The 14,091-nt window shown below is 42.3% G+C and overlaps 1 protein-coding gene across 1 annotated transcript in view; it reads right to left on the bottom strand.

Annotated features, from left to right (window-relative positions):
* Positions 1 to 14,091, bottom strand: part of LOC126214864 (molybdenum cofactor sulfurase 3) — a 161,551-nt gene that overhangs the window by 47,962 nt on the left and 99,498 nt on the right. The window contains 1 exon segment of the mRNA XM_049941502.1: positions 9,317 to 9,549. Within this exon segment, the coding sequence (XP_049797459.1) occupies positions 9,317 to 9,549 (233 nt within the window).

Here is a 14,091-nt window from a genome sequence, read left to right as displayed (position 1 = left end):
CGTCAGTAGTTCCAATGGAATGTTGTCTACTCCCAAGGCCTTGTTTCGACTCAGGTCTTTCAGTGCTCTGTCAAACTCTTCACGCAGTATCGTATCTCCCATTTCATATTCATCTACATCCACTTCCATTTCCATAATATTGTCCTCAAGTACATCACCCTTGTATAGGCCCTCTATATACTCCTTCCACCTTTCTGCTTTCCCTTCTTTGCTTAGAACTGGGTTTCCATCTGAGCTCTTGATATTCATGCAAGTGGTTCTCCTTTCTCCAAAGGTGTCTTTAATTTTCCTGTAGGCAGTATCTATCTTACCCATAGTGAGATAAGCCTCTACATCCTTACATTTGTCCTGTAGCCATCCCTGCTTAGCCATTTTGCACTTCCTGTCGATATCATTTTTGAGACGTTTGTATTCCTTATTGCCTGCTTCATTTACTGCATTTTTATATTTTCTCCTTTCATCAATTAAATTCAATATTTCTTCTGTTACCCAAGGGTTTCTACTAGCCCTCGTTTTTTTACCTATTTGATCCTCTGCTGCCTTCACTATTTCATCCCTCAAACCTACCCATTCCTCATCTACTGTATTTCTTTCCCCCATTCCTGTCAATTGTTGCCTTATGCTCTCCCTGAAACTCTGTACAATCTCTGGTTCTTTCAGTTTATCCAGGTCCCATCTCCTTAAATTCCCACCTTTTTGCAGTTTCTTCAGTTTCAATCTGCAGTTCATAACCAATAGATTGTGGTCAGAGTCCACATCTGCCCCTGGAAATGTCTTACAATTTAAAACATGGTTCCTAAATCTCTGTCTTACCATTATATAATCTATACCCGCATTCCTATTTTCTATTCATTATTAAACCTAGTCCTGCATTACCCCTATTTGATTTTGTATTCATAACCCTGTATTCACCTGACCAAAAGTCTTGTTCCTCCTGTCACCGAACTTCACTAATCCCCACTATATCTAACTTCAACCTATCGATTTTCCTTTTTAAATTTTCTAACCTACCTGCCCGATCAAGGGATCTGACATTCCATGCTCCGATCCGTAGAATGCCAGTTTTCTTTCTCCTGATAACGATGTCCTCTTGAGTAGTCCCCGCCCGGAGATCCAAATGGGGGACTATTTTACCTCCGGAGTATTTTACCCAAGAGGATGCCATCATCATTTAATCATACAGTAAAGCTGCATGCCCTCCGGAAAAATTACAGCGGTAGTTTCCCCTTGCTTTCAGCCGTTCGCAGTACCAGCACAGCAAGGCCATTTTGGTTAGTGTTACAAGGCTAGATCAGTCAATCATCCAGAGTGTTGCCCCTGCGACTACTGAAAAGGCTGCTGCCCCTCTTCAGGAACCACACGTTTGTCTGGCCTCTCAACAGATACCCCTCCATTGTGGTTGCACCTACGGTACGGCTATCTGTATCGTTGAGGCACGCAAGCTTCCCCACTGACGGCAAGGTCCATGGTTCCTTACACTGTTGATATTCCAATATGGAGTTTCCAGATTGAGAAGTTCTGTTAGTTTCATGGCAAGTATCTGTGTTCACTGTAAAGCTGCTTATAATATTAACGTACTATAAACACAACTCAATATTTACAGATGTCGCTAACTATTTTCTTTGAAAAATATCAGTGTTGTCAGATAGGTATCAAGCTGTCAATAAAAGATGAACAGCAGGTGTTTAGTACAACTGAAGATGTAGCAGGATTTTTTCCAAAGCAGCAGCTTCCTTCCAAATTTACTAGAAAAACTTCAAGCAGTTTAGTAACCTGCCCGTATAGCTACACACATTAGCACACCACTTCTGCGATTTGCGGGTGCACACCAGCCCCAGATTGAGTCCAGTCGGCAGATTAACAACAAGTGCCAGTGTCCCACCCGGCCTGCATGTGAATTTTAGGTTGTTTCTCATATCTGACTTGGTGAATACTGGTTTGCTACCCACAGCCAACCTCAGTTAAACGACTCTGTATCATTTCAAAAATGTTCTCACACTTTGACGGGAATGATGCCCTAGATGAAAGGGGTGAATCAGAGCTGCATAAATATGTACAGGCAAATAGACACGCAGGTGTCAAGCGCACGACCAGCCAGACAAACTGAGATGCTACCGACAGTGTACTCCCGATGACCGTTCAGAGATTGTCGCTCTCTTCGGGCCTCCGCTGCAAGTGCCCGGTTCATTCATCCGTGCTGTCAGCTGCTCATCAGCGACAAAGGCTGGAATTTGCAGGCCGACACTGCTACTAGATGTACACCGAGTGGTGACAGGTGGCCGTTTCAGATCAGTCACATTTGACGTTCCACCGGACAGACGGCCGTCGCTGTGGTCGGCCCTGTGACAATCGTCAGAAGAGTCTAGGCTGGAGTGGGGAACATTATGCTCTGGGGAATGTTTTTGTGGCATTCTCTGTCATTCTGAAAGGCACAGTGGATCTCAACACAAATACACATCTATCACTGGAGACCGTGCTGACCCATAAAACAAAATTCATGTTTCCTCTGCACAAAGCCATCTACCAGCAGGACAATGCAATGTGTCACACAGCTCACAGTGTACACACGTGGTTCAAGGAGCCCCAAAATGATTTTACTGTACTCCCCTGGCCACCGAACTCCAAAATGTAAACACGACTGACAATCTGTGGGACCACCGATTGAGGTTTTCGTACCACGGATCCTCACCTGAGAAACGTAGTGCAGCTGGCCACAGCACTGGAGTTAGCGTAGCTCCACACGCCTGTCAGCACCGTCCAAAACTTCACTGACTTCTTCCTTCATGTCTCATAAAGTAATCTGCACAGCAAAAGGCTTTGACAGGTGGTCACCTTAATGTGACTTGACAGTGTAGTTTGACGCTACGTATGTACTCTGATATGTGTTTTTCTCCTTTTATGTAGCAGACAGTTGAAAACGGATACAAAATCTGACAGACATCATGCACCTCAAAGTAAAAATAAATAAACTGCAGCAGAGATGTTAGGACAATATTGTTGTTGTTGTTGTTGTTGTGGTCTTCAGTCCTGAGACTAGTTTGATGCAGCTCTCCATGCTACTCTATCCTGTGCAAGCTTCTTCATCTCCCAGTACCTACTGCAACCTACATCCTTCTGAATCTGCTTAGTGTATTCATCTCTTAGTCTCCCTCTAAGATTTTTACCCTCCACGTTGCCCTCCAGTACCAAATTGGTGATCCCTCGATGCCTCAGAATATGCCCTACCAACCGGTCCCTTCTTTTGGTCAAGTTTTGCCACAAATTTCTCTTCTCTCCAATTCTATTCAATACCTCCTCATTAGTTATGTGATCTACCCAAATAATCTTCAGCATTCTTCTGTAGCACCACATTTTGAAAGCTTTTATCATCCACGTTTAACTTCCATACATGGCTACACTCCATACAAATACTTTCAGAAATGACTTCCTCACACTTAAATCTATATTGAATGTTAACAAATTTCTCTTCTTCAGAAACGCTTTCCTTGCCATTGCCAGTCTACATTTTATATCCTCTCTACTTCGTCCATCGTCACTTGTTTTGCTCCCCAAATAGCAAAACTCCTTTACTACTTTAAGTGTCTCATTTCCTAATCTGATTCCCTCAGCATCACCTGACTTCATTCGACTACATTCCATTATCCTTGTTTTGCTTGTTCTTATGTTCATCTTATATCCTCCTTTCACGACACTGTCCACTCCGTTCAACTGCTCTTACAAGTCCTTCGCTGTCTCTGACAGAATTACAATGTCATCAGTGAACCTCAAAGTTTTTATTTCTTCTCCATCGATTTTAATACCTACTCCGAATTTTTCTTTTGTTTCCTTTACTGCTTGCTCAATATACATATTGAATAACATTGGGGAGAGGCTACAACTCCTTTCCCAACAACTGCTTCCCTTTCATGCCCCTCGACTCTTATAACTGCCATCTGGTTTCTGTACAAATTGTAAATAGCCTTTCGCTCCCTGTATTTTACCCCTGCCACCTTTAGAATTTGAAAGACAGTATACCAGTCAACATTGTCAAAAGCTTTCTCTAAATCTACAAGTGGTAGAGACATAGTTTTGCCTTTCCTTAATCTTTCTTCTAAGATAAGTCGTAAGGTCAGTATTGCCTCACATGTTCCAATTATTCACGAAAAAATGCTAATTTTTTTTTTTCATGGTTGCTCCAAAATGTTCCAGGCAAATGCAAGAAATCTTTTTGACAGATGTCTCCTTTCCCTTCCCTCACCTGTAGCTAAAAAGAGTATGCACACAGAAATGTTGTGCATGCAAGTACGTAAAATTTTTTGTACTACTACCGCCTTTGTCACACACTGCATGCTCAAGCTGTTCCCTTTAATGATAACTAACAATGCTGGGGTATGTGGCTTTGAAAGACACTGTTTCCATTTACCATCTCTCAAAATATGTATGAACATGGACTGATTCTGGTATCAGTTACTAACCTAATATTTATTGTGGTCACTTTATGTCACCTGTTGTGAACAATTGATCAATACAATTGCAAAATAACCATCACATGCTTACTCTCACGAAAGTCGATGCTGCAAAGCAGTCAGGAACAGCACAGTAACGCTACTGGCTGCAGCATCACACAGGATACTCCCTGTTCCTGCTGTGCATCTCAACATCACTTGCCTTCTCAAAAGCATCCTACTCTAAAACTTGTAAAATGTAGGAAATTTTTATACGTACACAAGTTATTACCGTTATCAGTTAATTTCACTACATAATTTCATTGTTCTACATTTTATTAATGTTTCTTTTTCTTTCGGTGCATTACAAGGAACCATTTGGGAATCATGAACGAAAATATAGAATTTTGTCTGGGTGTCTTAGTTCTCAGTTTGAACTAAATCTATATAAACTGTTTCCAAGAATGGAGGCATCAATCCAATCGATATTACTACACAGAAAAGTACAATGCTCACAATGAGATTTAGTGTCACCTAGTGGAACTGTGACTAACTCAGGAATGTATGAGGGCTGTTCAATAAAGAATGATGGTCCTTCTCAAAGTAGTCTCCCATGAATGTGATGCACATGGAAACCATTTTTTGAGAGGTCCTTCAAAATCGCCTCCACAGCCTTTATCACTGCTTCCGATGATTGATAATGCCTCCCGTGAAGGCATTTGTTCATGTCACGTGTGGCTAAATCTGGACTATAAGGAGGGTGAGGGATGAACTTCACGTTGATTTTTGCAAGATACTCAGCAACAAAATTGGCAAAATGCGGCTGTGCATTATCGTGGTGCCGTATCCAGTCTGCTTCACGGCAAAGTGGTCTTTTGCGCCTGATATGGTCTTGCAATGTTTTCAGGAGATCCCTGTAGTATTGTCCAGTTACTGATCTGTGTGCAGGTACAACATGCTGATAAACCATTCCATGAATATCAAAGAATGAAATAACCGTAATTTGCCCAGAAGAAGCAACCAATTTTGCTTTTTTGGGGGTTGGTGATGAAGGAGATTTCCGGACTGAGCTTTACTGTTTGCTCTCAGGATCAAAATGATGTAGCCAAGTTTCATCAGCAGGGATTACATTTGAATGAAACTTTGGATCTTCCTCTAACATCAAGTTTAACTGCATGCAGACCTGTACACGAATGTCCTTTTGTTCGGGAATCGACAGTCTTGGAACCCGTCGCGCACAAACACGTGTCGTGTGTAATTTTTCTATCACCGACATGTGGGTGGCACGGAATGAAATGTTCAGTATTTCAGAAAGTGATCTTAAGGTAATTCGGCGATCCTCTCTCACAATGACAGCAGCAGTGTTGATGTTTTCTTCCGTAAGAGCAGTAATTGGAGCACCGGGTCCACCTTCCTTTGAAATTTATTGTCTCCCCTCTTCAAACATTTTAAACCACCTCCAAGCTGTGCTGTAGGGAAGAACAGACTCTCCATGGGCCTCCTGTAACATTGTATAGAACTCGGCTGAAGATTTGTTGAGACAAAAGCAGAGTTTCAAAGCCACATATTGTTCCTCGCGTGGTCCTCCACTGCAGTGGTAGGCGATACTGAACGTGGCTGACCTTCACAGGTGGGAACCAGGAGTCCCAACAATGAAACTACTATGGTGTGTTTGTTGCACATTAAGCTAACAGAACATCATAAGATTGAATTTTAGTGCAAGAAATTATGACAACAAAAAGTTATGACCATTCTTTATTGAACAGCCCTCGTATATTAAAAACAGCAGAGAGGAACGGGGAATCATTCTAGTGTCAGTACAGATCCCAAATGACAAAATCTGTGACTCTGACAAAGGGCATATAGTTGTGATCCAGCACCTGCAAAGGAGCATCTCAGAAACAATGAAGCTAGTCCACTGTCTGTGCGCTGCTGTTGTGAGAGTCTATGAAAAATGTTTGAATAACAATGAAACCACAAGTCAGTGTCACGGTATCAGACATCCAGACCTCACCACAGAATGTGGAGGTCGGAAGCTTTCCTGCTCAATAAAGTGGAACGGGCAATGATCTGGTGAAGGTACAAGTGTTTCAGAGCACACCATACAGCACACACTGTCGAACACGGGCCTCTCTGGAGCATACCTGCATATTCGCATGTCAATCTAATGACACAGTCAATTACTACTGCAGTCGGCACAGAATTATCGTGATTAGACTGCGGAGCAAAGGAAATGAGTCACCCAGTCAGACAACACCACATCGACAGTCGAGTCCGGATACGCCAGTGTCGATGCGAACGGCCCCTCGAAGAGTGCAGTGCGCCGCCGATGCGGGCCGGGGGCAGTAGTACTGCGGTACGAGTGACAGTCACCTGAGCTTCCACAGGACCTGTAGTAGTAATCGAAGGAACTGCGACAGCTGTGGACTGCGTGAATATTATTGCGGACCACCTGCATCCCTTCACACTCGACTTCATCCCTATGGCAATGGAATCTTCCGACACGATGATAACTGTCCGTGTCCCGAGACCAGAATCGTGCTGCAGGGGTTTGAAGAGCACAGTATTTGACTAGCTCTGATGTCTTGGCCACCAAATTCACCTGATGGAACACGTCTCACAACCCATCTGTCAACAATTTATGGAAATTGTGAGATCTGTGCATAGACATTTATATAGACATCTACATCTACATCTACATCTACAACCATAGTCTGCAAACCACTGTGAAGTGTATGGCAGAGGGTACATCAAATTGTGCTACTTACATTAGGGTTTCCTCCAATTCTACTCAAGTATGAAGCGTGGGCAGAATGAGTGTTCGAATGCCTCCTGTGCGTGCCAAATTAACGTTATCTTGCCCCACGACCACTATGTGAGCAGTATGTGACAGGTTGCAGTATTTTCCTAGTCATTATTTAAAGCTGGTTCTCAAAACTTTGTAAGTAGACTTCCTAGTGACGGTTTACATCTATGTTCATGTGAGTGCCAGTTGAGTTCCCCTGTTAGTGCTGTTTTGTGTGGGTCCTACACACTTTTCAAAGGAACTGACACACTATTAAGGAGGTGGCATTAAGAGAAATTTGAAACTGAAAGCAACAACAGGCAAGGATATTCCATAACACCAAAGTTTTTCTCAGTGGTCCTAGAGATACTTTCAGAACATTACACTGGGAAAACAAAGAAGGCATGTGTGTTAATCACACAAATCTGACACAGATGACACTGTGCTATCTGCCCCTAATTCTGATAAGCTTTAATAATAACTTGAAACAGTTAAAAGAACTAATTACAGAAAAAGGCCTGAAAATGTAACAGTAAAATAATGTATAACCAGAAAGAAAACTGTAGGAACGAAGTGCTACAACTGGTTGATAAGTTTTTGTACTTAATGACGCAGGAGGCAACAACTGGATGGAGAACAAAATAAATAAACGAACACAAGAGTAAAAATGGTCTCGATTGTTTTTAGTAAAATTTCAAAACTAGGCTTACAGCACGTCTGAAAGAAGTAATTACAACAGTAATGAGTTATGGCACTGAGCTGTGACCTTTTAATGTGAAAATCAGTCGAAACCTGACGGTTGCTGAGTAACAGAAAGTGGCATGTTGGTAATTATTAGGAGGTACAGAAAGGCAAAAAATGAATCTGGGAACAGACTCAAATAGAAAATGCACTGAAACATCTAGGAGGCATCCTTAATCTAGCATTCAATGTCCAATAATGACGATGATGCAGTAATAATGTTAATGATGATTTGTTTACACGGAGTTCTCTTTGTCTCTTTGGCACCGGCTCCTTACTTAGCTCTCATTTATCGCAAATCTCTCACCCGACACAAAGTCTCGAGCAACTGGAGGGGAGGGGGGGGGAAACCAGGTGACTCCTGTATATAAGAAGGCTAAAATAACGGACCCATAAAATTACCTTCAGGCTTCCGTCCACAAATCTGCACGTTTTTAGAAAGTATCAATTGTGGCTGAGAATTTCTATTTTGTGTGACAAATGGCAGCTTCCACAAATCTGCATGGATTTAGGAAGCATTGTTTATGACTGTTGGAAAAAACAGGAGAATTTCTGCCTGGTGTGAAAAATGGCAGCTCCCTCTACATCTAGAAAAATGCAAATTAATACAAGAAAGTAGGAAAAATTATCCTACAATTTTCAAATACAGTGTTAGTGGTGTGCTGCTTGACACAATCACGGTGATTAAATATCAACGTGTGGCACTGCACAGCGATACGAAATGGAATGAGCACGTGAGGTTGGTAGTACGGAAGGCAAATGCTTAGCATCAGTTTATTGGGAGAATTTTTGGGAAGTGTGGCTCAACTGTGAAGGAGACTCCATCATAACACCAAAGCAACCCATTCTTCAGTACTCGTCAAGTGTTTGGGATCCCCAGCAGGTCTGACTGAAGAAAGACATTGAAGAATTCAAATGCGTGCTGCTAGATTTGTTAAGAGTAGGTTCAATCAACAGACGAGTACTATGGAGATGCTTCATGAACTCAAATGGGAATCCCTGGAGAGATGAAATTGTTCTTTTCACAAAATACTATTGAGATGATTTTGAGTGCCAGTACTTGCAGCTGACTCCAGAATGATTCTACTGCTGCCAACGTGCACTGTGTGCAAGGAATGTGAATGCAAGGTAAGAAAAATTAGGGCTCGTTATGGGGCTTATAGACAGTTGTTTTTTCTTGCTCGATTTGTGAGTGGAACAGAATAGTAGTAGTGCCACATGCCATGCACCGTACATGGTTTATGGAGTACACGGTTGATGTAGAATGATTGTGTGTACATTGTGATGTGTCCTATGAAACTAGGTGGTTAACACAGATGTCCAGCTGAAATATACTTTGAAACCAGCTCAGCCTAGATGCACACACCTGGAAAGTGGAGCTGCAGGATCCTCCTGTCGACATCGACGTGAGGCACGATGAGGCACAGCCGGGACTCCGTCTTCTGCGTGAGGGCCACCCCCGCAGACGTCACCACCATCCACTGCCGGTCGTAGGCCAGGCCGCGCGCACTCACCTCCCACGTCGGGACGGCCATGGCGCCGCACGACTTCACTGGGTACACGAAGATGTGCCTCAGTGTTGTGACTGTTTCAGATTTCCTGGGCAGAAAAGTGAGTCCTGCTTTATGTTTAACCACACGTAACTGGTCAGTACCTTCATCTATACTCTAATGACAATGACAAAGTGCATCATTGAACCGTACATTCTATTCACATATGGAGGAAGTTAAGAATGACAGCTTATATGTCTCTGTCACCACACTGCTGCCTCAGACTAAACCTGTTCCAAGCCGACTGCTTCATAGTTTGGTACACTATGTGATCAAAAGTATCTTGACACCCCCCAAAACATATGTTTTTTCATATTAGGTGCATTGTGCTGCCACCTACTGCCAGGTACCCGATATCGGCGACCTCAGTAGACATCGTGAGAGAGCTAGGACTTTCAGCGTGGTCAGGTAATTGTGTGTCACTTGTGTCATACGTCTGTACGAGAGATTTCCACACTCCTAAACATCCCTAGGTCCTCTGCTTCCGATGTGATTGTGAAGTGGATACGTGAAGGGACACGTACAGCACAAAAGCGTACAGGCCGACCTCATCTGTTGACTGACAGAGACTGGCGACAGTTGAAGACAGTTGTAATGTGTAATAGGCAGATATATATTCAGACCATCACACAGGAATTCCAAACTGCATCAGGATACGCTGCAAGTACTATGACAGTTAGGCAGGAGGTGACAAAAACTTGGGTTTCATGGCCGAGCAACTGCTCATAAGCCACACATCAAGCCGGTAAATGCTAAACGACACCTTGCTTGGTGTCAATTGTACAGTGGATTTGTGGACAGTACAATTGTACAGTGGAAAACTGTTGTGTGGAGTGACGAATCACAGTACACAATGTGACGATCCGATGACAGGGTGTGGCTACGGCGAATGCCCGGTGAACATCATCTGCCAGTGTGTGTAGTGCCAACAGTAAAATTCAGAGGTGGTGGTGTTATGGTGTGGTTGTGTTTCACACGGAGGGGGCTTGCACCCCTTGTTGTTTTGTGTGACACTATCACAGCACAGGCCTACATTGATGTTTTAAGCACCTTCTTGTTTCTCACTGTTGAAGAGCAATTCAGGGATGGCAATTGCACCTTTCAATACGATCGAGCACCTGCTCATAATGCACAGCTTGTGGCGGAGTGGTTACACGACAATAACATCCCTGTAATGGACTGGCCTGCACAGCGTCCTGACCTGAATCCTACAGAACATCTTTGGGATGTTTTGGAATGCCGACCGACATTGATACCTCTCCTCAGTGCAGCACGCTGTGAAGAATGGGCTTCCATTCCCCAAGAAACCTTCCAGCCCCTGATTGAATTTATGCCTGCGAGAGTGGAAGCTGTCATCAAGGCAACACCATATTGAATTCCAGCATTACCGATGGAGGGTGCCACGAACTTGTACATCATTTTCACCCAGGTGCCTGGATACTTTTGATCACATAGTGTATCTTCCTCTTTTCACTCCAACCAGTATTTTTATTCTTCTCCTTTCTATTTTACTTCTGTCCAGTTGTATCTTTGATAGCTATTACTACAATTCCTTTTCATCACAGTATTTGTCCCACAACAGTTTTCATAACAAGGTTAAGGAGAGTTCTGTGTTCCCTTAGCCTTTCATTACTTCACTGTCTTTCATTTATCCACACATTTAATTTCTTCATTCTGTCCAAAACCAACATCTCGAATACTTAAATTTTGTTCATTTCTCACTCCTTCATTGTCTGGTTTTCACAGCCATATAGAAAAACACTCCACACAAAGCATTTACCCAACCTTTGCCTGAACTCTACCACCATTTTGGTACATAATAAGCATATCGTTTTCTGAAAAGCTTGCTTTGCTACAGCAATTCTTGAATTTATTTGTCTTTCACTTGCCCAGTTTTTAGTTATCAAGCTACCAAAATATTTGTACTTATAGCCTGTTCAATTTGACCATGTGTTGTTTCCACTTTCATGTATTCTTTGCCACGTACTCTCATTGACTTAGTTTCCTTCGAACTGATTTTAATTCTGCACTCTCGCAACCCCCCTTCAAGTCTGTATGGTGTTCTTCAAAAACAGATTGATGTACTGTGCATCCACAAAGTGTCTCCACAGCAGTGAGCCTCGCGAGTCTCTCCTTTGAGGGGTGTAAGATTGGCAGCATGTTAAAATCTTGCCTGCACATGTTCTGTGGCTCTGCAGTAGTAGGACGGGGGTGGTAGCATTGTTTGTGCATTTCAGGTGTCATTTGTGTTACTGTCTAGTTCTTGGGTAAGCCGAGTGTAGTGAGAATGCTTACTATTGCGAAGAGAGTATTTTTAGTGGAAGGAGTTTTCCGTGCAAGGGGAAACTTTACGGAAAAACATTATGGAGCATGTGAGGTGGCAATTTAGATTGCATCTTCCTGCTTCACTGTGTCCACACCGTGGAACTGTGAGTGATTTAATTCGTAAATTCCAGATGACAGTTTCAGTTCATCATGAACCGTGAAATAGTAAGCCCAAAATTTTAACAGAACAGAAGCTTGACGACACTTCGGATATTGCGTTGCAGAGTCCAAAAAACGGCCGAAGTGGCCGTGCGGTTAAAGGCGCTGCAGTCTGGAACCGCAAGACCGCTACGGTCGCAGGTTCGAATCCTGCCTCGGGCATGGATGTTTGTGATGTCCTTAGGTTAGTTAGGTTTAACTAGTTCTAAGTTCTAGGGGACTAATAACCTCAGCAGTTGAGTCCCATAGTGCTCAGAGCCAGAGTCCAAAAAAATTAGTGAGGAGATTATTGCAAGAGACTAAAGTCTCTCATACAACAGCACGTAAGTCCATAGCCAAAGAACTCGGGATATATCTATAAAATTACTGCTGTGCAACAATTACATTGTATGCACCTTGAGAAATGAATAGCATACTGTGAATGGTTTCAGCAATTTGTTAACTGACATGAAGTTGGTGTTTTAGATCAAGACTTTTTCACTGATGAGGCTTGATTTCACCTATCTGGCTACATTAATTCCCAAAATTCATGAATTTTGTCACCAGGAAATTCACATGCCATTCCACACAGAGAAAATTTGAGGGGCTGCCACAATGCAAGCGTGAATTATAGAGCCGATCTTTTTCAATACTACCGTCATTTCCGATGTCTATTGTTCTGAAATAATTTACCCATTTATTGCTCTGTTGAATGAAAATTAGATCAATCATTCATTTTTCCAACAAGACAATGCTACTGCTCATACAGCACACCAGTTCTTATAACTTTTAGATGAAATCTCTGGAGACAGAGTAATTACAAAAAAGTCTCTGGCCCCTGCACTCAGCCCCTCCCCGACGTTTTCCTTTGGGGCACAGCTAAAACATATGTGTATAAAAATAACCCAAAGACGATAGATGAACTGAAGACAGCAATAATTGATTATCTGCATTCGATTACACAAGAAACACTGGCAAAGGTGTTTGCTAATAAATGTAAATGTGTTTAACTATGCTTCAAGAATGAGGAAAACATTTCCAGCATCTGCTGTGATATTGGTGAGTACAGAGTATTTAATTGTAATGTATATAATCAGTTAATTTCATTGTTTTAATTGTAATAATGTTGAACGCCATCTCCCAACATAATTGCAGCCACTAGCAGTGAATCCCAGCCCCTAGCTTATACAGCAACACAAACGTTCTGTCAACATTATGCAAGTTGAGACACAGGGAGTTCACCGCTGCAGAGAGACTTTGCGGACGCACTCTACCTCCGAGCAATAACATGCCGTCAGCAAATCTGATGCTGTTGACCTTCTAGCTTCCTACGTTTACTCCTTCCTTCTCTACTATAGTGTCCTCATTATCAAGTATTCAGTATACACGGTAAACAGAATTGGTAAAAATATAACATCACTGTCTTACTGTTCTTTTGATTTCAGACAGATTTATTGTACCATTTATTAACTTCAAAGACTCTGAAAGATGTTATGACCCTATGGCTGCAGTGGACTGCTACAGCAATCTAACTGCATCCTGCCCTGACTGCAGTTGATTGCTAAAGCAGTTGAGCACTGAGCTGCCTCTGGAGTGGTTGATAGCTATAGATGTTTGGACACTTATGCTTGTTCATATGTTCATAGTTAAGCTGTGGCTGAATATGAGGTCCATTTCATCATAGTACCACTGGCGGACTTTCACCATACTGCATAATTTCTTCTAAATGTAACATATGGCACATCAATGTGCAGAATATGATATCATTGTCAGACATCAGCACTTGTGGCAGAATTATACAATGCTTCGTAGTTTGCTATAAATCGAACCCACGTTGCTTATAACACAACCAGCTCTGCCTTATACATGTTTCGGAATATTCATTTCAAACCTAAGCATTTTCTCACTGTGTTAATGGAACTGCTAAAATAGTGCTTTAACTTATTTGTAGAGTGACCCATTTACAAACACAAAAGAAATGTCGCATAGTTAATGCTGCTGTAGTGAGAAAACAGTTAGGGAGTGTATGTTGTGCCTAATTTCATTATCACCTAAAATATGGGATCACATTTACAGGAACTCAAAAGCAGCTATCAGCAAATTCAAACTGCAAAAAAGGGCCATCAGA

This window comes from Schistocerca nitens, chromosome 12 (assembly GCF_023898315.1).
Source record: "Schistocerca nitens isolate TAMUIC-IGC-003100 chromosome 12, iqSchNite1.1, whole genome shotgun sequence".
Taxonomy (NCBI): Eukaryota; Metazoa; Arthropoda; class Insecta; order Orthoptera; family Acrididae; genus Schistocerca; species Schistocerca nitens.
The sequence above is the reverse complement of the archived record's forward strand: the minus strand, read 5'-3'. Positions and strand labels throughout refer to the sequence as shown.